A 25,902-nucleotide genomic window follows, 5' to 3' on the forward strand; every position below is an offset into this window, starting at 1 on the left:
GCCCTGAGCCCAGCAGCTGGAGGTGAGTAGGGTCACAGTTCAAATTGATGTATGAGTACCCCAAGCCCCCTGCCAAAAGCCCGTCACAACACGCCTGCTTAACCTGCAACACAAATGCATGGAAGGGGGTGTCCTTGGTTTAATGCAAACGAGCAGAAGTAAAACCATGAACATGTTTTTCTATTTTTGGGCACTAGGAAAGGGAATTATGATTTGTCAGATATGAAACCCTGTGGAGATGTAGGTCACCCAGATAAACATAAGCCAGAATTGATGCGGTGACCCACTTTCCCTGAGTGGCCTCTGAGATTCTGTCTCGTTTTTCTACTAGGGCACACTAGAAGGGATTACGATATCTTACCAGTCTGAGGGGCTCTTGCACATCTTCTAGAACAGGGGTCTGCACCCTGTGTCCGTCAGTGTATTTTGGACTACAACTCTGATGATCCGTCACCATTGGCCACGCTGGCCAGGGCTGATGGGAGTTTATTTATTTATTTATTTATTTATTCATTGGACATGTGTAAAGCGCTCCGAACCACCCAGGGGTATCTGGGCGCTGGTTGTAACACAGACATGGAACAATTACAGAAGTGGCGGCAAGGCCTGCCTAAGTGCAGTACTGCACAATCAACAAACTAGTAAGCGCAGTAGAGGAAGACATGGTCCGGCCGGAAGGTATGTCTAAGGTGTCTAAAACATCTGGTTGTTGTCGAAAACATCTGGTGAACTAAAACGTACATGTAGACTCATGTCCTAGAGCGTCTGACATCAAAGACCCCTTACCAGTGGTCGAAGTAGAGGAACTGTGGTCCCCTGCGCCGCCCTCTTCTACTCCAGCACCAGTGCCCCCACGCCCCGCTTCCCAGCGACCCCATTCTCAAATCCCCACAATGCAAACACCACACCATCCACTGCACCCCACACTGCTTTAGTTACAGTACTATTAAGACAGATGAGAGCAGAACGAAAGAAAATGCAGCATTTAAATAGCAGCCATTGATTGGTCATTGCCCCTCACAGCATGCAGCTCATTGATTGGTCATTGTCCCTCACAGCATGCAGCTCATTGATTGGTCATTGTCCCTCACAGCATGCAGCTCATTGATTGGTCATTGTCCCTCACAGCATGCAGCTCATTGATTGGTCATTGTCCCTCACAGCATGCAGCTTTAACCAGAGTCCCCCTTTCCAATCCTCCACCATCCCACTTCTTAAGGGACAAGCCTAGGGCTCTAGCCCCACACCCCTGCGCATCACCTGTACAGGCTTGACACTGGGTTTGCAGCAATCCATGAGTATCTGCAAAAGGCAAGCATCAGTGCTGACAGCAGGGCGTTGCGACTGCTTGACAACGAGCGGTTCATTCCCAGGGCGTTTATACAAAGAAACAACAGCAACCCTCCATCTGCAAGATAGTTCAACATGGCGGGCCACTGGAGTGTTACCCACACGACCCGGGTTCAAATCCCCAGTAGGGAAGAAGCTTTATTACTCTCAAACCGTGATTATTGCTGAATTTGTGACTGTGAAGCGACCTTTTGTGCATTGGGTGGTGTGTGTCTTGTGCACGGTGGGACAGAGGTTTATCTGTGCGGATTGGGGGAGTGGGTGCAGGGTATGGACTGAATACAAATCCCATCCATAGTGCTACAGAGAGTTTTTCTTTTCAAGTCACGCAAACATGGACGGATTTACCAAAAGCTTGGCTCCATAGCTGGCTTCGCAGCCAAGTATTAGGTTCTGGAACAGTTTCAAAGGTATCCAGATCAGAGCCCACTGCAGTGATTGGTGAATGCAGGATGACACGTTTGATTCAGGCAGCAATCTTAGATTCACAAAGTTTGTGAACTGTGTGCATTTTAAAGGAACCTTAGCACCCTGGGCGAGGGAGCCAGCCAATCAGTTGGCTAGGAACGCGGGCCTTAACCGCCGGTGTAACCCGTGTTTCAAGCTGCATGATGGCCAGGTCCCCCGCAGCCATCTCCCCCCACCCTCCGTCCCCCTTTTTCTATCTTTATTAACCCCCACCGATTACCTTATTTCCACTGCGGCGGCCCTCGCAGCCGCACCTTTCACGACTGCCATGGCTGCCATGGAAAGGGAAGAGGATTTTCCTTCCTACAACGGGACGCATGCAGCGCTTTTTGCTCAACATTTTTGGCTGAAAAAACAGATTGAAAAATATAGGGGAGGGTATATAAGTGGGTAGGGCAGTGGGAGGAAAGGGAATAAATAAGAGGGCAGCGGGATTTGGGGGGGAAACCACGCATAAAAAATAAAAATTCTGATGTGTTTTTTTCGGCCAAAAAAGTTTGGTAAATACCACCACAAAATAAAATGGGGGTGAATGAACATAGAATCTGGCAGGGCGATGCCATCTGAACTGGACCAGAGGAGGACACGGGCGGGAATTTTGGAAGGTGTATATCTTTGGCCCCATTGAATGGAACAGCGTGAATATACAGCCTACTTGAAACTAGTATCTAAAGTTAAATTAAGTTCCACCCCAGGGAAGGCACGGGAGGGGGGAGGAGGCAATGTTAGATTGGGTGAAGGGCTTAAAATAAACATTTGTTGTTAAAAGTTGGCATGTAAAGCCACTGTAAATGAGGCATGGCTGAAGGGCATGCCGTGGGCGCAGTTTGCGGTGGGCCTAGCTACAGGGCCATGTGCACTGGGCACTGCCGGTAAGGGCGCTGGCTCTGTGGGATCAAGAGAGGCCATGCCAAGCGAATAGTGTTTGTTGGGCATATGGAGCATGCCTTTCATGTAGGAGGGTTATGTGCTGCTGGGCATGAACACAGGCCATGCCCATTGGGCACTGCAGGTATGGTGACCTGAACTATGCTATGTGGTCATGGCCAGCAGGTCCCGCATGTAAGGGAAAAGTGGTAGCAAAGCCACAGCAGGTCCAGTCACTGTGCCTTGCCCTAGATGATGCTTAGATGATGTACTGTTGTCATTGGGCAGATGCCAAAGGACTGTGACCATTGGAACAGTAGAGAATCGGGCAATTAGGATTTGGACCGTATTATTTCCATTTTGTTTGTATTTAGAGAAGGGGTACCTAGTTCATTGGTGGTAGGACCAGGACTAATTGGCACGTGGCTATGGTAACAGACACATGATCTAAACAACATGGCATGTGAGGCTAGCCAGAGCAATGTCAGTAGTTTTGATTAATTCAAGCCTTCCATCCAACACTTTTTACTTTCAATCTAAGTAGGTCAACAAGCCAAAAAGGGAGCAAGAGGGTGTATATGGGCAAGATTACACGTAACACAGGGCCGACACATTCAGCCATTGGTCACCTTGAAAACAAAGAAAATCCTTACATCTACCAGTTAATTACCATACTCTGTGTGACCTGATTAGGAGGGTGAGAGGCAGAGCAGGTCTTCTTTTTCACAGGTGCACTGGGATGAAATGGACCAGGCTTTAAAATGTGCACTCACCATTGGAGAGTGATAATTCACTATTAGCAAATGGAAATGGTGTGCAGTCTGTATTTGGAGAACCAGAAATCATGCCATTAGCAAATTACCTTTATGTTAAGTCCTGTCTGGATATTGGCATATTGTATTCCTGCCCAGCGTGACCCAGGCCTTGGTCTGTGGTGATATGATATATGTTATTTATAACACGCTTAATACCCAGAGGTTTCTAAGCATGGGCCCAGGTTTCAAACCTTTGTTTCTCCGCGTCGTCTTGCTTCCAAGGCGAGCACGTTGCCCCTGAGCTATCCTACCGAGAGAACATTTTAGTTGATTTCACCCAACGTGGTGCTCGAACCCATGACCCAGAGATTAAAAGTCTCATGCTCTACTGACTGAGCTAGCCGGGGTCGCGACTTGTGTCAAGCAAATGGAAGGGGATTTGCTGATTTTTGCACTGTCCCCCTAGCTACACCATCAAAGAGGGTATACGCTTTTAATAAAACTCACGCCCCTTCCAATCTGCATACTAACACCACTGCCCTCATTACCACGGCCTTGTCCAAAACAAATTTAGGGAGCAAAAACCCCTCCAAACTTGCTCTCAACCTTGCCCTGAGCAACGCACGCTCACTCCCTGCCCACGTCCTAGACATCCATGACCTCCTATCGGTTAACGGCCTTGATGCCCTAGCAATCACAGAATCATGGCTACACACAACCTCAGGCCCGGCCTTATCATTAGCCATTCCCCCTGGCTACACCATTTTTAGGAGTGATAGGCCTAACTCTAGGGTTGGTGGAACCGCTTTCATAGTCAAAGATGACATACAAATAAGGCAACTTAATACTTTGCTCAACGAACTTTGCAACATCACCTCACTAAAACTGACCACCACCCCCACCAATACCATTACTATCCATTTTGTCTATCGCCCACCAGGCGCCATCAACTCCTTCGGCCACAATTTCTCCTCCGAAGTGACCCTCCACGGAAACCTTAATCTCAGACTTAACGACCACACTGACCTACCTGCCTCCTCTCTCTCCAACTCGCATTCTGCCCTAGGCTTCTGTCAATGCATCAACAACCCCACACACATCAAAGGACAAGCTCTTGACTGGCTAGCTGACCTCAATTGCAATATCTCCATTAAAGCCAACACGCATTGTCCGTGGTCGGACCATCACATAATTACCTTCTCAACCCCTCTTGCTCTGCACACTAAACCCCCCACAAAGTGGCTACCGCCATCACTGGCACACAGTTATAGGAAACTCACCAAAGAGAATCTTTTACCTTTACTTGGCCCACTCAAATTGGAATTCCTCAACATACCGGATCCACAAATCCTAGCTGATCCTTACACTAGCATTCTATCTGCTGCTGTCAATGCTATCGCCCTTCTAGTCCCAAAAGAAGTGAATCCCACAACTCACGCTAACTCTTGGTACTCCCAAGAGCTGGCGGACCTTAGGACAAAACAAATATCTGCAGAGTCCTGTTAGAAAAACACCCTTACTGACACCCTCAAACAGAAATTCACTAGCCTGGCTAAACAATACAAACAAGCCATCATTACAGCTAAAGCCTCTACCTTCAACACTAGAATAGCCAATGCCAACTCAGGCACGCAAGAGTTATTCACCATCGTGAGAGAGTTTGAAACTTCAGTCCCCCAAGTCTCTACCCAGAACAAAGACGCTACCTGGTGTACAAGCATACAGAATGCTAGGCTGCAAAAAATTGACATGCTACAAAATAAATAGTCTCCAAACAATCCAACATTAAACACTACCGCCAGAAAACTCCAGCCATCCATGCCACCACGTTCAACACCCCCGACATCCCACGCTTCAGCTTAAATAAAATATCCACTCAGGGCACACTACACATCTTGAAAAGCCTCAAGCCGTTGAGATGCAAAGGAGATGTCTGCCCAGCCTCACTCATCAAAGACTGTGCGGACACACTAGCCCCCATCATCACAGAATTCATCAATGCCTCCTTCACTAAGGCAAGGTCCCATCCAGCCTTAAAGAAGCTCGGGTCTTACTGCTACTAAAATAACCTCTCTTGACCCAGCCATAACGAATAACTACAGACGGACCTCCCAGTACCGTTCCTTCTGAAAATACTTGATAGAGCTGCCTATGCCCAGATCCAACGCCATCTAGAATCAAGCCACATCCTAGGTGTCTGCCAATCGGGTTTCCGTCCCGGCCCTCTTACGGAGTCGACACTACTCAATCTCAAAAACCAAATGGATGATATCAGGGCCAAGGGCAAGCCTGCCTTACTCCTCCTCTTAGACCTGTCCGCGGCTTTCAACTTAGTAGACCACAGCATACTATGCCACCATCTCACTTCTGCAGCCGCCTTCTCCCCAGAAGCAGCAGCAGGGATTACCTCCTTCCTAGAAGGCAGAGTTATGAAAGTATTCTCTGATAAGGCATGTGCAGTGCCTGCTCCTATCAACTGCGGAGTCCCCCAAGGGTCATGTGCCTTTACCACACTTTACAACTTCTTCACAAAGCCTCTCTTTGACCTCTTAGACGCTCAGGGTATAGTTTACACTAACTATGCTGATGATACCCAAATTCTCCCCTCCCTCTCAGACGACTACACCAACGATGCCGCCCTTCTCAACTCTCCAAATGCCACTATCCAAGCCTGGATGGCGACCTATGGCCTTTGACTTTATGACGAGAAGACAGACTCCTCCAAATTGTGCCACATACTGTGCTAACAAAACTTGACCCGGACTATACAGCCTTCAACATCGATGGTATCAAGATCACTGTCTCACCCACAGTGAAAACCCCAGGGGTCTACTTAGACGCTACCCTCTCCTGTTCCTGCCAAGTACATGCCATATCCTCATCAGCAGCATACGCCACCAAACTCCTCAATACTGCCAGACCATATCTCTCAGCAGATAGCCAACTTACAATAGCCAGGGCGGTGGTAGGCGCAAAGCTGGACTACTGCAACGCCCTCTCCAATGGCACATCCTCACACAATATAGAAAAACGTCAGACTATTCAAAATAATGCACTACCAGCTGCCTTAAACCTGCCCAGAACTGAACATATTTCAGAAGCCCGGAAATCAGTAAACTGGTTCCTATCCATCAAAGAATCCTATTCAAGACACTTACCATCACACATAGATGTATCTCAAAATCATCCCGCCCTATCTGGCTCAAAAACTTGTTATGCACCAAATGGATAGGCCAACTAGAATGCCTTACACTCATAGACTGGTGCACCCAAAATTCAAGCGCACCTGAGCTGGAGGCTCTAGCTTCCCTGTCCTCGCCGCAAAAGAATGGAACCCCCTCCCTCTGGCATTGAGAGCGGAAGAATCCTATTGGGCCTTTCCGAGAGCCCTCAAAACCTGGCTATTTGCATAATCTCTATCGTGACTGACCCCCTCAACCCTTGTACCCTCTCTGTAACTCATGTGCAATGAAATCTGATTTATGTAACTTGTATGCTCTGATTATACACCCTGGCCTTCATTACGAGTCGGGCGGTACAGGGTTAATGGCACCGGTAAAGGTGCCGGTGCCATCAACCCTGTACCGCCCGATTCCGAGATCCCCTCGCCGGACCCGCTCTGCACGTCTGGTATCACCAGACGTGCAGAGCGGGTCCCGCGAGGGGAAGAGGTAGCAAACAACGGGCCAACTCGAAATGGCCCGTTGTTTGCTCCCTCTCCCATTCCCATTCAGCCCTATGGGGGCTGAAATGGGAATGGGGAAGAACCGGTCCGGGTCCTCGGAGGGAGGAATTACCGGGCCTTCCGACCTCGGAATGGCCCGGTAAGTCCTCATTCCGAGGACCCGGACCCCGACGCATTTTCGGCGGCAGCCATGCCGCCAATAGCGGCATGGTTACCTCCGAACTCGTAATGAGGGCACCCACCTCTTGTATTTGTTATGCTTCTCAATGTATAAGCTGATTGCCTGCGGGCTACATGCAACTGGTTTCCACAAGCGCCCTAATGCCTGAGGGTTTGTGTGTGCTATATAAATACATAAATAAATAAATAAATAAATAAAAATAAATAAATAAATATGACTGGTGTAAGGATGTGTGCAATCCCAAAAAAAGTGCCATTTGGCACCCCCACCTCCCTAGAGCAAGGACAGATGTGATGTTTTAGTGTTCAAAATGGCACCCAAGCGTGTGTCCTTGCCCTGTTAGGGTGCTAGACAGCTGCTTGTTATAGCCTTATTTTGGCACCGGCCCCATTAACACATTTATGATCTATCATTTCACCTTCATGGTACTTTTGTATCAAAGTCTTGCGGCCGCCGATCTGCCGATGGGCATTTCTCTAGGCACTAGCCAACAATAATCTGGCCAGGCATAAGACAGAAAAGAAACAAAAGGTTTCCCACCACTTTTCTTCAGAGAATAAATCTCGAAATCTTGTATCTGCTTTGTGAGTTCAGAGTTTCTGAATATATATTCCTGATTCTAGTAGGAACAGGTGTACTGAAACACTAACGGCCTCATTACGGGTTTGGCGTTGCAGGAATAATTGGCAGTAATGTGGTGATGTGTTACCACTGCACTGCTGCACCACCAAATTATAGGTTTGACAGTGTGGTGGAGGAAAACCTCCAGCAAAATTCCAGAGGTAATTCCTCTGCCTTAGTGTCAAAATGCGCCCATTTCTGCAGTATTACCGCCGGTGGTAATACTGCCAGACCAAGTGGTGGTAACAGTAATACTGTTTGTTGGTATTTCACGTAATGAGGCTGTAAGTGTGGACATGTTGCAAAATAATGCCTGAAATGATTTGATTGAACACATGCATATGTTGCACGAGGTTCTCTCTGAAACATTCAGAAGGGTGTATAATATAGATGAAATACAGTATTATCTGGCCTGAGTTAGAAGTTAGCTGATAGTACTTATTGAATATCATGTAAACAATAGCAGTGGATACAGTTTTGGATAAATCTTCCTTCCTGGTTGCTTTGTCTGGTTTAGTGAACCATTCACCGCTGATTGTTGTGAACTATCCCTGTACCTGGGGAATGCCACTGTGAGATCCGGCACTTTAGGAATATTTCAATGGTTGGGATAGGCATTCTTTCAGTATTTGGCTGGATGGCAACAGGGCACTATACTCTGACTAGGGTGATTCAGGATTCTGTGCATAGTGGAGGAGGTGGGCGATCTGAAGGCATGAAGTGTCTGGGAAGCTGGGTAGTTCCTAACCAGGGGATTTGGTTGGATTCGTGTCTTAAGGACCTCTTCTTGAGGAATGGAAAGGGGCAAACATTCCCTCTTCGCCCGCGGTGGCCTCTACGTGCACCACTCACCTTAGGCTGGGCAATCAATACACAAGTGGTCACATTTCCTCGCACAGCCGGGGGTCTCCACACTCTATCAAGCTCAACAGGAGCTTGGGAAATTTAGCAACCAGAATACTAATGGCCTCCCACAAGCTAGATCAAATTACACAAAACCCACATTTTGGGAAAACAAAGGCCATATTTAGTACGACAAAAAGCATAATATCAAAAAAACATTAAAAGAGAAGATAACACTGTATGATCCATGAGAGCACAGGAATACATTGGCCGCTGTTTGAGCTGCTCCTGTTGCCCCCAGAGCCGCTGTGAAGAACTGGAGTTGCCTTCTCCTTGATCATCAGTTACCCAAACTCTTGTGCGGAGGAGCTTCATTCCACCTGGTAACTCCCCTCCGCACCCTTCGGAGGACACCAACCGGCTTGCATGCCCCAAGTCCTTTGATCCTGGTCCCCATCCCTGCAGACCAGAGTGCCATTGATATTTGAGCACCACATGAAGGCATAACGCCCACTCAATGACCCCTTGAGAAATGTCCTCACAGCATCTGATGACAACAACAATCCCCAATCCCTCGCCTTTTATGCATCATTAAAATCGCCACGCATTCCTCATCCCCCACACAACAGAATCATGGGGAGGGATAGTGGAAACAAGCTCAAACTATGCTGGATCCCGCAAGTGTCATGGCGAAGGTGGTAACCACGGCAACGGTGCAATAGAGGCCACGCCGGTGTGGAAGGGCCACTTCTTCTGGTCCCCAAAGAGACCCCGAAATCGGGTGGGCCTCTTCCAGTGCCGGGTCCTTACATCACACGCCGGCAGAGGTGATGCACCACCCGCCCTCAGGTAGGCGAAGGGTGGGGGCAATTCTCATATGGATAGCGGCACTGCTGCCTACCCGGGCCTGCTTTCTTCATTGCCTCTGAGGTCACCTACTAGGACTGCCCTGGCTTCAGGATTCTCAGCCACTTGCTAGGATGTTTATGTTCATATACACACCCACACTACTGTGTCATCAACAGCCTTCATAGAATGCCAAATGGACAATCAATTAATACTAGAGGAAATAATGCAGCCATAACAAAAGTTACCAATGCTATAACAATTGTCTGCGAAGTGGGGATTTGTATTTTATTTTTCTTTAATGTATAAAGCACTTTTTGCGAAAAGCGCAAATACAAGAAAAACAAAATAGCACAATTTGATCAAACCAACTGTTCGTGATCTCATGACTTAACTTCCTATCCACTATGCCCATAGCTTAAGAATGCCCCTCCAGTTGGCCCACTGCAAGCCTGCCCTTGAGCTATGTTATGAACCTTGTACATAATGTATATTTCCTCATCTTGTACATATCTGTATATTACGATACCCATGACTGTATATAGTTCTGTATCATTGTTGTAACCTGTTTTATCCTAAGAAAAAGCGCCCAGATGCCCCCGGGTTCGGTGCGCCATGTAAGCAAATAAAAGAAACAAACAATCAAAATGAGCAAATCATCCGGATAAAAAATCAGAAGAGGGGAGAAAGGTAGAGTTTAATTGTTAGGAAGAGCAGATGGAAGATGAGCTTCGAGGTTAGGCTGAAAAATACGAAGAGAAGCGGCGGAACGAATAAAGAAGGGGAGGGAGGTGCAATGTTCAAGCAAGCCAAAGTGAGAAGACGTGCATGGAGGTTTAGGGACCGAAGGAAGAAACTGATTTTGGGAACGGAGGGGCTGGGAAGGGGAATAGAGTGAGATAAGAAAAGAGAGGTACATAGGAGCGAGACCATGGATACACTTAAAGACAATCGAGAGAAAATGATAAAGACGAGATTCGAAAGGGAGAAGAGATATAGGGCCTCATCACGAGTTTGGCGGTAACCCTTGAATCCGGCGGTCGCACTATTACCGGCGGATTTAAGGGTCCGCCAAATCAGGGCTTCAGCGGATCTCTCCCCAGCACTTAGCTGGGGGGAAATACGTCAAAAATTTGCGCTATTACCGCCGGCGGATTTCCTGAGCGTGAAAATTCCCCATTTAGCCCAATGGTGAATGGGGCATTCCCGAATGGGCTCAGTGGGGAATAGGGAATTCCATTACTGCCAAACCCGTGATCCGGCATGATCCAGTGCTAATAGCGCCGGGGGTTTGGCGGTGGGGCTAATACAGCCGGCGGTAATACCGCTGGCGTTACCGCCCAAATCGTGATGAGGCCCATCGAAAGTAAAGAAGGTGTGATTGAAGATCGAGGAGAAAGACAGAAAAGGAGACGAACAGAGGAGTTGTAGACAGAGCCTCCATTTTGCAGTGGGGAGCCCAAACATTCTAATATAGATTTTGACCGTTGCTATCGAAATATGGTAGGAAACGCTTGGCCTTTGGGCTTAAATGAACAAATAATAAAGTTTTTGCTTGTATAGTAATTGTTGTCTTCTCTGCTTTGCAGATAAATAACTTGAACCATGAGGTTGTGCAGCTCAGCAAGGAGCTCCAGCTCATGATGCACCTTCTACAGACGCTGATCGCGACACAGCATTACAACTCGACCGTAGTCTACCCATATGGAATCCATATTGTGTCCTCACCACCACAGCCGAGTAGGAAGCAGCAACCACCAGTGATTGGTTCCTATGCCGCGCCATCTTCTCTGACCCCAAGTCATGACTCTGTCGCGCCACAAACCAGGACTTCTGGAGCGGGTGGACCTTCTTCTTTCAGAGTGGACGTGACACCTGCTGAACTGCACTGCCCCCTTGGTTCACCTATGGAGTGCCGGAGGACCCAGGAGGAAGACTGCTTGCTCGCAGCCAGGGGAGACTACTGCCATGCCTCCTCTTCCTCATCTTTCATCCCCCAGACTGGCTGCCTTTATCTCGATTCTTCAGATGTGGAAAGGGGTAGCCCGCAGCCCCACGGGACCACACCACACTCAGACCAGGCTACACACCTAAGTTATTCTATCTCAGGGTCTTCAGTGTTCTGTCCGCCATCCCATCCGCTGCCTTCTGGGAGTTCGGTCCAGTCCTTCCCCAGCTGCTCCCCTCAGAATCACCCACCTACTCATAGTCCCTAGTAGTCCAGTTCTGAGAGCTTTCACTAGCGAAGTCAGGCTTCCTGCAAATGCCCGTGCCTCTACCGTTGCCTCTGATAAGGGTTGGGTCTCCTTCAGGCACACTGCGAAAGCACTGGTATCAGGTGTGAGGATGCACTCGTCTCGCCGTTCATGTTCAAGCAACAGCACCTGCTCCGAGTCATTTCTTTGTTGTATTCTTTGGGGGGCCGCCATTTTCAAAGCCAGTTACAGCTGTTACCAATTGTACTATTGGTCAATGAACGATTGTTGCAGAAAGTGTCTTGCTCAGAAAAGTAATTGTTTGCCGAGAAATTCGAAAGCCAGTGGGTTTAGAAAAGAGTACTCAGAATCTCTGAAGTTTCTGCTCAGAACTACAGAAGTTATATCTACCATAACATTGTTTTTCAGAGATTCCTTACTTACGCGGGCATATCTTCATTGGTGCGTATTTTTTATGCAGCAAGTTCTTTCTTTTAAGTGTTGCATTTCAATTGCTCCACGTCTTTGTGTTCTCATATGGCCATGTGTGGGGGGAGGAGCCGTATTCCCAGGCACAATGCATGCTTGAGGCATCACGGCAGCGCCCAGGGCAGCAAAACCAAAATTTGGGGCCCCCGTGCACCCCTGGTCATGCAGGGGGTTAGGCACATTTTTCAATAGGCGCCACAGTGCCCATTTGTTATTAAATGCACTAGGCTTCCGAGACGGGGGCTCATTTAATTTCAATAGGGCGCTTATCCATGCCTTCTCCCACCACGCCAGCTCGGTGGAGACCTTGAAAGACATGGCGGAGGGCTAATGGCGCCCAAGACGGTCGCCCGAGCGGCCCTGCCCTAAGGCCGACCCTGCATCAGGACAATACAATATGAATTGATGCGGCACCTGTGAAGCATGAGTGCCATGCAGCCTATATCTCACGCATGTGTTCCATGCTGCAGTGCTGTAGCACATGCCGCACGGCATGCCGCCTTGGCCAGCCACCTTTTCGACACGTCACTTTGCAGAATGCCTTTTGTCTGTTGCACTTTTGTGCCACAGAGCATGTCTCACTCAGCTGCTACCTCATCTTTAAAAGCACATCAATTCCCCAAGTGCTTTCTAAAGAGTTCTAATCGATTCACTCTTAGTAATTATGCATGCCACCTCCGCTGGGCAAGAACCAGGAGGACAACTGATTTAGGCTTGTGAAAAAGGTGGGCGTGGTGGAGGGTCCACAGGCTTCACGAGTCATATCATCCACTTTGGTTCCAAGTGGACTTACCCAACACTGAGCCTTGTTGTGATGCCAGAAACTTATTTCTGAAGCACCAGTCTGCCATTGGGAGAGGTCATGGCGGCACACAATGTGTGCCCTTGTGTAAAACACTGCTGTGTACTGGATGGCTCAACAAATAAGCCCCCTACTTAGTTTTTGTTTTCCTCTATATCATAGTTGCCAACATGATCCATTCCAATCTGTAGGTGCTTATACAGTCCTGGTTTTTTCTTTGAATTCTGGGAAGTGTAGTCTGAGTTTTAGATTGGGAAAAGCAGTGCTAAAAGTATCAGAATGCAAAGAAAAAACCTGGACTGGATAAGCACCTATAGATTGGAATGGATCATGTTGGCAACTAATTGTCCCGGCTACACCAAGTAGACTCTACTACCAAAGCAGTGACATAGTTTATCGTGAGCTTGTGAGTCCTTAGCTGTTTTCTGAAGGCTTTAAGGAGTCTCACAATTGTAGGCAGGAGAGGGAAGTAAGGGTCCATGTCTGCTTCCCTGCTTCCATGGCCAAGAGGGTGTTGACTCAAAGCTAGATCCATACTGCCTACTCAAGTTGGCCAGTATTTTGTGCAGCACGTATGCGCTTATGGGACAATGTTGAAGTGATGGAGTATATATAGGTAGCATTAGGGGAAAGGTCACAAAGTGGCGCTCATCTGGAGGGACCCCAACTTTAGCCGGGGTCAGCGGCCCCCTCCTCAGTGCAACATGCTCAAGCTGCACTACACCAACACCGCACTGCAGTAGATCTTCCAGCATGGCAGCAGACAGCACCACCATCCAATTCAAGAACTAGGTCCACCGTGCTGCAAAGTAAGAGAAATGGAAGCAGCGTGCTGCAGTATACAAAAGACCTTCCTCTTGGGCAAAAGACCTGTAAAAAACCTTTCACCAAGACCAAATCCCGCACTCTGGCCGTGGCACACAGGCATCTTGTGGATTGTCGGTGGAACCTGCATATTGATTGCTCTGCACGTCAACATGGAGAGAATCTGCGTGGTTTCCCGTGGCATGCGAAAAAGGGTCACCGTTTGGTTCCACAGCAAGTTTCAGCGCAAGGGTTTATTTTCCGCAAAGCATTGCAATGTGGTAGTGCAATTGGTTGGATTGAAATGAGAAGGTTTGCCGTTTAGTCTATTCCTTTTTCAGCTGCCAATGCCACAGATTCCTGTGTTGTGTTGGCCTCCTAATATGGTACGTATTTTAAGCAGGTGCTTTGATTCTGACTGCCTTGTAGGTGACACAACAGGTCTTGAAGGTCCTGCAGTCCTGCCAGGTCAATCAGTGCAGGATCCTTTGGGTGGCATTGATTTGGATGAATTTCTTCAGCCCTTCCATGAGTCCGATGGTGGTGGTGGTGTGTAAGATGCTTGTCACTTGGTCCGAGAGGAATCAACCAAATCTTCAAAAAGTCTGTTGCCTCCACCGAGAAGACTGTGCATGCGCCGGGCACTTGATCTGAGTCCTAGGTCCAGCGTGCAGGATTGCATTTGCATAGAAGAGATGGTGGGTTTTCGCGAAACAATGTGGGTTTTGATGAACGGATCACTGTCGATGATCAATCTAAATAATTTTACGTTTGTCGTGATGAGCTCTGCATCTACCCAGTTTCATGTTGGCTATGGATTTGGGCTTCTCTGGTGCTATTCCTGATCAGGTTGAAACCTGCTTTGCTTTTGTTGGGGTTAGCTTTAGGTAGGCACTTGCCTTCTATGATGGATAAAGGCATGTTAGTCGTTTAGTTGGTCGATGTCCTCGATTGTGGTGACGTTAAGGCAGAGTTAAGAATTGTATATTGTTGATGCTGGATTCTATGATTTGAAAGGAATTGTAAAATAAGCTCCATTTGCAAGTTTTGGATCACAAGGGAAACGATCAGTGCTTGAGGGCAACCGCAAGTCATTGGCCTCGGTTCAGATGAGCACGTGCCTCTTGAAGGATTTGTTGTCTGTTGCAGAGATAAAAACATTTTAAGGTTCTGTCGGCACACCCCATGATTTTTTACGGGATTTGATTGGACTTGATGATCAATGGTGTTGTAAACAGGCAAGAGTTCCATCAAAATAGATGGAAGTGGTCACCACTTCCTGGGATGAGAAGAACAGCATTCACTACCTAAACAGTCAATGGGGCTCATTACGAGAATGCCGGTCTGGAAAAAGGTGCCAGTAACAACAGTTACCGGCACCTTTTCTGGATCAGCATACTCCGAGTCTGCCAGTAGGGGCTGTGAACTACCGGCAGGCCTGACCTGCTGGTAGTTCAGGCCTGTACCAGCAGATTATTCACTGAAGCCTGGGCTCCATGAACAATGGTGCCGGTGCTTAAGTGGTTCCCACCTCATGGCATGGAAACGGGAATTTACCGTTCCTCTGCTGCTTGTAATATCCCAGTAATACCGGAATATTGGACGGTGGAAACGGTAAGCCGAGGCTAACCACCAACCACGTAATGAAGCCCAATGTCTCAATGCAGCCCCATGACCTCAAGCCAGATCGGTTGTTGTCTTGGAGGAATCTCTGTTCTTCAAATGGAGGAATCGTAGGGGAGTGAGGACTCTGGAGGGTATCAGGTATTAATATCGCCACATATATGGTCGCCGTAAATAATATCACCGGGAAAATGTAGTGGCGATATTATTTGGGTGACCATATATATGGCGACAGGGGCAAAAAAAAATGTTAAAAAAAAATAAAAAATAAAAATTGGGGGGTTGCGGGGTTGTCCCCCCCATGTTCCAGGCAACAAAGTCACCACAAAAAACGACAATTTTTCTGTGATATTTTTGCATGGCGATATTTTTGCATGGCAATATTTTTGCGCCGACATTATTACATGGAACCCTCTGGAGGTGGGCAGGAAATCGGCATCAGGAGTTGGTTCATTCAGTAACTGAAATATCTGTCCTGCTTTGAGTGCTTCTGGTAAGATTTCACCAGTGGGACATGGGTTGATGATAGTGTGTGGGGAGGGGGGCTTCTCTGAAAAGGGCTTTGCCATGGGTGGTAGCCTTGAGGATGTGAACAGGATCTATCTTTGAGAAGATCACAAATGCAGCCCGTTCGAGTGGCGTGTCTGTGATTGGAGGAGCAACAGTGGTTTGCTTGGTACTATTCATTCAATGTTTTGTCTGGTCTACCTTTCCAGTGAAGAATTGACCAGGGATGGTCTACTGGCCAATTAAGTGAGATATTGGTGTTCTGATAGTTGGCTACTGCAGTGGCTGATCACTTTAAAAAAGGTTCTACATTTAACTGGGGTTTTTTGGTGGTAGAGGCTAGATAACAGGAGGTGGCGCAGTCTTGAAGTGTGTTGAAACCCCTTCACTTTAAAGAAGGGTTTGCTCCTCATGGAGACTATTGCAATACTTGACTCGTCGTCGGATAATTTGGATGCTGGGAAGCGTTTTCTGCACAAAGAGGGTTTTAAGTTTTCTGAGGTTGTCTCAAGTTAAGTGACACAAGACATGGCAAAAGGCCCCGGGTCATTTATTGAAAGCCTATGATTGGAAACGTGTATCCCCAGTGACATCAATGGAACACATCACCCTACACAAACCACTGAAGTAGCTGCAGTAAACAGCGGGACACTTTACAAGTCACAGGGGGAAGTACACAGTGAGGGAAGCGGAAATGCAAGGGAGGTTGCCTATGGTGAATGCTACTGCACATGCGTCCTGGGTCCAAGCCCCTGATATCATTTCGTACATTTATGGACAGCAATTGCACGTTTTCCCAGGTCAGGTGTTAAGCCAGTGCTGACCTTTTAACTCAATTAGAAATACATTCAGCGACTTGTGTAATATACATTGAAATACAAATACACAAAGGTGGTCATTTTGCACTGAGCAGAGTGCAAAATGAAAGCGTGAAAGCAAGGCGTAATCCCTTTACACTTTTGAGATCCAACAGATTTTCGTGCCATTCCAAGGCATAGGAGGGGCACAAAACGGAGTTTGCATTTACACTTTGCTTTCCTCCTCCGTAATGGAAGAGCACCAGGATTCACGCCTGCATGAGATTTTCATTCAGGCACAAAACCAAGGGACTCCTATGGAATCCGCTTTGCGTTTGCACCTGCTAATGAGCAGACGGATTCCATGGGAAGCCATTTGTAATCTCGGCCTTCAAAGTGCAATTTGCAGGCGCGATTACTTTTTTGCAAAAAGAAGCGTAAAAGTGAAGTGTAAAGGTGATTTTACCTTGTTTTACTCCTCACTTTTGCACACTGCCCAGCAAATGTTCAAAACTGCCTGCAGTGGCCGTAGCAGCATTTAAGTGCTAGAATTTGCGGGACCCTGCATGCAATTTGCACTTTTGTGAAAATAAGCCCCAAAGTGATTTCAGCAAAGGAAAGAACTGCTTACACATCTCACGCCTGACATGGAACACCTTTAAGTTGCTTGTATTGCAAGGTGCTGAATGTGATGCACAGGTAGCAAATGGCTCTATGTCAGGTGTGAGAACCTCAGCCAATACTAGCCACTTACTCTATACCACTGTGCACAACAAGATCTGAAGGCCAATACCTGGCCAAACTCTTGGAGAAGCTGGCCATCTCCCAGCTTATTCTCCACACTCAATATGTTGGTTGTCTTCACGACCACCAGTCTGGCTTCAGAGCTGCCAGATACACGGAAACTGCTCTCCGGAACACCCGTGATTACCTGCTCTCTAATCTCGACTCCAGCTCTCCTTCCGTTCTCATCCTTCTTGACCATTCCTCTGCCTTTGGTACAGTCAGTCATGCTACCCTGATAAATCGGCTTAGTGATACCCTTGGCATCACTGACCTCGCTGACCTCCTTCCTCTTGGACTGATATTCCATGTTTCAAATGGGCCCTTTTCTGCCCACCATCTCACTCTCCACTTGTGGAGTGCCTCAGGGCTCTATCCTCTTGCCTTGGCTGTTCAACATCTATCCAGCTCCTCTAGCACACTTCATCTCCACCTTCTCTCCTAACTTCCAGTGTTATGCGCATGGCAGGCAGCTCTCCTCCAAGCTTCCCTCCTCTGCCTCCATGTCCTCCCTCATTCCTGGCTGCCTGTCTGCTATTCAGGCATGATGCTCTGCTAACACTCTCTGCCTTAATGCCAGTAAGAATGACATCCTTCTCATTGGGACCCCTGCTTCCTCTTTCCCTCCCACACTCTGGCCACCCTCCGTGGGCCCCCTTCACACCCCCTCTTGTGAGGCAAACAACCTTGGTCTCATCTTTGACTCATCTCTCTCCTTCTCCCCTCACATCACAGACCTTGCCAAGAAGGCCAACTTTCAGCTGCACCGTCTCACAGGCAGTCTACCTTTCCTCACCTTCCCTCAGAAACTCAATGTCTCCAGAGTTCTGGGCCTCTCTAGGCTGGACTACTGCAACAGCCTCTCAATCTGCCTAAATCGTCCCTTCGCCCCCTTCAACTAATTCAGAATAGGACTGAAAGACTTATCCTTGGCCTCAAGCCCACGGACCGCATCTCTCCAGTCCTAAATTCTCTCCACTGGCTCTCAGTTGCTGTGAGGAACAAATTCAAGACCCTCTGCATCATCCACAAGGCTTTCTGGGGCCTGGGACCCCTCTACATCCAACTCTCTCTCCCTAGATACAGCCGTGCTCGTGTTTTTCGGTTACCTGGCTCTAGCTCTCTGCAGATCAGACGCTTTTCCAAGCAGAGAGTGGGGGGTAGATCTCACTCCTCCGCAGGTGCCACCCTCTGGAACGGCTTCCCTGACCCTCTCAGACTTGAGCCGTATCTCCTTAAGTTCCTGAAACTTCTAAAGACCGTGCTTTTCTCTTCTTCCTTCCCTCTCCCCCTCCCCTGCGCCCTCACCTGCCTAGCTGGGCCTGCACCAGTGTAGCCCTTCCAGCCCCTTACTTCGCACTTAGCTCATGGATCTTCCTCCCCCTCCACTCTCTGCTTTCCCCTGGCTCTGTCTTCCTGGCCTCCCCTAGCACTCGATTTTCCCACTGTCCCGTCTGACCTGACCAGCACTTCCCTCTCCCTTGCACTTCTTTTGTTGCACTTGCATGTTCCGAATGTCACAAGGCCTAGTATAACCGTTTTTTGTTTTTGTTCTCCTTCCTTGCCCCACCCTCTTGACTTGTTGCACCTCGAAACACATTAGGCCCAATTCATGGCATTTCACACAGAAATCATGCAAGGGCTGCGCACCGAGAAGTACACTGTGTGAGCCTGAGCACAGAAGAAAAATGCGTTCTCTGCATTTTCATAGAACTGTTTGCTCAAAGTAACCGTAGTCGTAAGTCACGGCCGGAACGACCCCGTCACGCCCATACGCAAAGCGACAAACTGCCAGATCAGAACATTTGTGAGTTTACCTGGGCACGAATACACGCACCCTTCAAACAGTTTGTGGGGTCCCCCGCAAACAGACCTACATCTTGGGGACACTGCACGGGGTACCCCGTAACCGTATCCGACACCCTGACAACATGCGTATAAAAAATCGTAACTAGCCAATAACTTGGGATATCTGCGTGCGAATCCCTGTAAAACGTTCCTGCACCCCGCTACACTGCTTACGCGCACCTCTAAGTTACATCAGAACCCCAGTTGAGTACAAACACCCAGAAATCCAACATGAAATCCCACTGCCACATTGCAAGTCCTACACGCAAGTGTACTTACACCTGCCTTCGGGTGGCGGATCTTCTGGAGGACTTGTGTGGCCATTTCCTAGCCAAGAGGTTGTGCGATCGAATCCATGAATACGTCTCGGGCCGCGCAATAGTGAGTGTGTGAGGGATTGCCTGCAGGCCGTCCCTTGAAACGCCCACTTTTTCGCAAGTTCTTCCTCATTTTTGGTTTTCCACCCCCTATCCCAGACATCTGCTCAGGTCATGCCCACGCTCTGCTCAGAGTCTCGCTCAAGGCCCTCGATGGCCCACACAGACATGCCGAGTCAGCGCGAACTCCACGCAAGTCCAGGAAAAGCACTGCATATTTAATTCCATGAATCAACAAAGGCGGATTTGCGCGCAGTTGCACGCGCAAGTACCCTATTTTCTGCCCAGATAATTCCATGCATTGTGCCCTTTGGTATAGGTGCATTATAAATATTCAATCAATCAATACCTATAATGGGGTCAAAGTCCCAACATGCAACATTCGATTTGGCTAAAAATCACTGACCGGGAAAATATGTCCCACGTGACATGGAGCCACTTAACTTTGTAGTGGAGTATTATCTGTTGTGTAATTTCTTTGCCACACCATAGCGGTGTTCCTGCTCTGCCTCTTTGTTTTAATGACACTATTTTTCTATCAATGGGCGGAATGTGTTAGCACCTCCACAGTCCTTTCTATAACAACTCTCCGGTCATTACACACCATTGCTGCAATTCTGGAAGGTGTGCGCCCGTTGGCAGCATGCAAAGCTTCTCCTCTATAAACCCAAGGGGAAGGGTCTAAAACCACAGGGAAACTAATCTTGCACTTTCAATGAAATCAAACAGAATTCGGTGAGAATTACATGCTAAGAAGCAACAGTGAACTCAGAAACCAAACCTGAAGTGATTGGAAAACATTTCGGTCGATAGTGTGTTATAGTACCACTAATTCCTTATGAAAATGGCCTTAAATGTGAGACAAGATCATTGCTTCCTTCAGGACCTGCAGCTCCTTCCAACCAGAGGACGATCTCTCTTATAAAGCCCTCTCGATCTGTGTTTATTTATTTATTTATTTATTTATTCGAATTTGTAGAGCGGCGCAGCAGCCCGGGAGGTGTTAATTGCTTGACTGTCGCTCACCAGGGGCTTGGCCCAAATTACACAATACAAGAGTGAATTGGAATAGGGAATATGTGTTTTCCTGCCTGCGGCCCATATTTAAACCTATGCACACAATGCAGCGTTAAGTTTCACAATTTCTGGATTTCTTCTTACTGCATCACCCACAGGTCAGCAGCACATCAGCCCTTTCCTCCTGCATTAGGCGGAGTATTCTTCAAAGTCCCTCTCCTTCTTGCTCGCAGTATGAAACTGGATTGCTTTAAAACATGCCTTCAGGATAGGCCCCAAGGGCCTTGCCCAAGGTCCTACAGCTAGACATGTTCCTAATGCCTCCTGGAAAAGCAATTCTGAATGCAATCTCCTTTCAGCAAAAAGATTCTCGGGTCCTCTTAATGTGGTGATTTCATATAAGCAATGTCATGGTGGCTGAGCCATAGGGTGAGCAATTTATACAGGGCTGGGCCTTGCAGCAAAAGTAGCCCTGGACATGTTTTTCAAAGTGGTCCCATGTGACATTGTGTGAAAAAACCCAACCTCTATAAGAAGGGTTTGGGGAGTTCTCTCACAAGAGAATGTGGAAGAAAGCAAAAGAGGCCCATAGTATAGAGGCCAACTGGGAGATTGCCAGAGTTCCCTATAGGCAGGCGCACCCCTGAATTTATAGTGTTGCATGGGTGGTGAGACCAGGACAGAGCCCTCTGTTATGGCTGCGTGATCAGTCATCCCATTTTAGCGTTCACCCAGGTTTTGCTGTAAGATTTATTTTATTGTTCGTGACAGTTTCATGTTATTGCAGGAGCCATATTCTGCTCAATGCCTGTAGAAGGACGACGCGCTCCATCAGCGGGAAACGGCGCAATTCTGTCTATCTGTGTATTTATTTATTTGGTAGTTTTGTGTTTTTTAATGAGGATGTCCTAGATGCCTTTCAACACATCTGATACTGAGTACGGGTTGTGGTTGAGTGAGGAAAGCAAATAAGTAGTACTTTATTCAGGTTCTGCATTCTGTTTGTTGATTGTCAACATTGGAATCTCCAATGGCCATCAAAGCCTGCTCTTCCACCCAAAGGGCTCCTGTATGGCAAGATGACAAAGGCCAAGAAAAAGACTCTCATTGGGGAATATTGTACAGTGCAAATCACTTGGAAGAATTACGCAGTGCTAAAAATCAGATTGAATCCAGTTCTGAATTGCAGTCTTCTATCCCAGTGCTTTCTGGTAATTGTGGTTCAGGTTTTCCTCAACAACAATCAGGATTTATATTTAGAATACATTAGGCAGCATGTTGGCATATCAATAAAAACCTAATTGATAAGTATTTACATTGGGATGAGAGTTTGCAAACCAGCACCGGGATTCAATATTCTAAATTGAGCTCTCAGGTACTTAGGTACTATCAAACCCAGCCTGCTCTGCTGCTAACGTTGCCACCGTAAATTTAAAATTGAGACCTGCTTTGAATTTCAAATGAGCAACTTCAGGAAGATTTACATTTCTTTCAGAATTGGATTTCCTGGTTTGAAGCTGTGCATGGTTTAGAATATTGGGGTATCGTGGATGAAGGAAAATGCTGCACCCTCGTTCAGATTTCCATTGTCCTGGATTTTCCTGTCCATTCTTGCACCTGCAGCGTTTCTTTTCCTATTATAAATAAAGGACGTAAAGTGCCGAAATGCAACCATGAAAGGCCAGGAACAGCTACAGTGCACCTGTGGTGTAGGTGAACTTGAGATGACTGTTCTTGGAATTTGATTAGGAAAATTGAGCTTAGGGTTAGCTTGATGGTTTCAACAGAAGAAGTTGCCAGAACCTACATTAAGGCGGCCGCAGATGTATTCAAGATTATCATCTCCTTGCTCTGTGGCGTTAGATTTGCTGGCATGAAAGAGGGTTATGGTTTCCGTTACAGCATGATATCCATTATTAATTAGAAATAGTACGAGATTGTTTTCTGGTAACAGTTTATTGATAAAATAATACCCCTTTAAATTCGATTGCTTGCATGTCAAAGAACAATCATTTTGGAATGATCTACTGCATGCAAATGCTAGTACATTACACTTTAATCAAGATCCTATGCCGCCCCCATCGCTAACACAGAGAATGTTTATGTAACTATCCTAGCTGTGCATATATACATATATATATATATTTATTTATTTAATTGTAAATTAAGGTTTGCTTTGAAATTGTTTTAACCATAGATGAGTTATGAATTACCAAATTGTGCACTGCAAATTTATGGTCTCTTGGTCAAGCCGACTCAAAGCATGGTTCACTTGTGTCGAAACATTAGCTGTTAGATACTCAAATTTCGGCTTAAGAGCACTATTGAATTGTGAAGACTCTTTGCTGATTGCAGATTAATCCAAATTACAAATATTACTGAATTTATCCAACACAGCTATGGCATGTTGTTCAACCCAAAGAATCAAGTACCAATTTTCTAGTGTGAATATATTCCCTTTCACAATACCTTTTAATATAACATAAAAAGGCTGCTACAGTAGACAGTGTGTGAACTCTGAATCTAAATTGAAACAATCCAGCCACACTCTATATTTATTGATAATTGCTATGCCTAATGATAGTCCTGTCCACTTGCCCAGTCATATGTCCCAATACAAGGTGTGCTGTTTGCCGTGAACAATGCCAATCCTTTCTGACATCAGAATGCACATTGTGAATATATACATCCAGGATGTCCACACCCTCATTGCAATTCCAGTGTATATAACTCCTGGTAAAAATGTAAGTTTTGAAATTCCAAAGAAAGTCCACAAATGTCATTTTAACATGGTGTGTGCAGATTGACATCCTTTCAATTTTAAAAATGAAATTGCAAATGTACAAAATTTCCTAACATAATTTCAACAGAGAAAATGCAATTTGAATTCAAGGAAAGGATATTCTGAATTCTATATTTTCAAGTGCATTGAAAGTCAGAAAGGTCAGAAAATGCTTTAAATGGTATTTAAAATTTGAAATCTCAAGTAGAGTATTCAAGAAGACTAAACGTATAGAAATAAAAACACACTCTAGGAAAATCCTGTTGGGATCATTTCAACATTTAACAAAGCCACATTTCTAGATAAAGTTCCTCTTGCATTCCTTTTACAAAACTATTATAAATGTACCACTCTAAAAATAAATCACAATGCGCAAAAGTCCTCTATTGGACAGAATCATGATTATTATTTTGATATGTTGACTATTCAATGTGTCCAACCAATGACTTAGCATAGCAAATCAGATGAACTCTATTAGTCAATCCAATAGCTGTAATCTGTTTCCCAAAACACATACTCATATCGAAAACTGCTTGCTGTGTGGAAAATAATAAGAGATATTGAGATGGTTTGTGTGTTTGTGGTACAACATCCATATTATAGAAATAGTATTTGATCAAAGGAAAAAGTATGCATTTCTTCTGTTGTGTAATTAATGAGACTATAATAAATTGAAATCCTGGACACGTTGCTGAAGAGCATACATACAAAATCATTTGCTTAACATTTGCATCTCTCACCTCTCCCCACTCCACTGAGCTTAGAAGAAATCCATCTTACTTTGGTACCGTACAGTCTCTAAGGATACACTCATTCATAGAAGAGCTTGTGGGGTGGAGAAGAATGAACATTGACTTTTTCCAAAATTGAATTGACAATAGATGCATGGCTTTCTTAATATGTTCTTAAAGTGGGCCAATTATTTTCTTACAATGATCCTTCAGGTAACAGAAACCCCACTCTGATCACAAAAAGTTGTACCAATTGCCAGATTGCCACTCTGGTGGGGAATGGGAGCTTCATAGCGATTTTCAAGCAGAGGGGAATTCGGAATAGAGAAACATCAGGGCTGCGCAGCATAACCAAAAAAGAATGGAATCTGCTAGCGATGAAGGAAAATAAGCTACCAGCCTCTGAGTGTGGTTTCCGTCTTGTTTTTTGGCAAAGGGTCAGGCAAGCGTTTAAGGCAGGGTGGACGGATACTACGCTGTTTGGGCATATAGTGATTCCAATAAGTCCAGGGGCATTTTAGTAAACTGTATATGCTTTTCAGCAAATGTCACCACTGACTGCCCTATCCTAGAAGCCCATCAATTCCTAATTCTGAGCAAGCCTTGCTCATCACAAGACTTTCTCAGTTTGTTTCACTAGATCATGGTACTAAGGGGAACGCCAGCATTTTATTCCCCCTGAGACTGTGCCACCTGTTCTCTCTGATGGGCCATGAAGTCACCATTGTGATATAACCTGGTGTCCTGCTTAGATGCATTGATACCACTTGGAGATCAATCCGCTACAACTTTTTGTAATGCTGAGAGGGACCAATTTATGCAGAAATAAACACACTAACCAGTATTTAATCTATGGATCTGAGGCCTGTAGTTATCCACCATGCAGGCTACGGAAGAACTGGTCCATGCAAGCTCAATAGAAAAATACTTCAATGCAACTATACCGCAAACTAATACATTTAGAATCTATTCCAACAAATATTTTGCCGCTCTTTCTTGCATGTTAGGCGGCCAACTTTTCTGCTTGTTCAAGGGAATCTTTTTTCACATTCCAATATTTCTAAAAAGAATGTTATTGAGTTATTGAAAATGTTTTACTGTATCCTAAAAAAGTGCTTCTTTACAGCCTTACAGAAGTCTGCAACGGTCGATTGTGGCCGCTTTCCAGCGGATCACCTTTAGAGCATGTGCTTTCAGAAATCAGGACTTGCATTCGACAAGTGTATAATCTTAGAACTCAGTGAATGAGCACAAGGGTTTATGCTGCAATTGTACAGTGTGAAATAAAGGTCTATTTTTGTAACTGATGTGTGCATTTGTTGTTATTATTTCACAAGTATTAGTATTGATTTGGGTATTGCCATTTAAATCTGCTCAATTTTTTTTTTCGAAATAGGATCCACACATTGCGAAGCCTCGTGGACATGGGCATATATTTGGGTGTGTTTGTGACAGGGTCGTCCATATTTTCTGGGCCTTTTGAATGTGTGTGTGGATTCGGGAATGCTCTCCTTTTCAGGAAGATCATCAC

General features: G+C 46.2%; 1 protein-coding gene across 1 annotated transcript in view; it reads left to right on the plus strand.

The window, feature by feature from the left end:
* The window catches only part of KCNH4 (potassium voltage-gated channel subfamily H member 4), a 976,843-nt gene extending 951,169 nt beyond the window's left edge, over positions 1-25,674 (plus strand). The window contains exon 16 of the mRNA XM_069634470.1: positions 11,206-25,674. Within this exon, the coding sequence (XP_069490571.1) occupies positions 11,206-11,832 (627 nt within the window). The 3' untranslated portion in view covers positions 11,833-25,674. The remainder of the gene's footprint in view (positions 1-11,205) is intronic.
* Positions 25,675-25,902: the final 228 nt, after the last annotated feature.

The sequence above is a fragment of the Ambystoma mexicanum genome, chromosome 13 (genome assembly GCF_040938575.1).
Source record: "Ambystoma mexicanum isolate Mex_15411 chromosome 13, UKY_AmexF1_1, whole genome shotgun sequence".
Lineage (NCBI taxonomy): Eukaryota > Metazoa > Chordata > Amphibia > Caudata > Ambystomatidae > Ambystoma > Ambystoma mexicanum.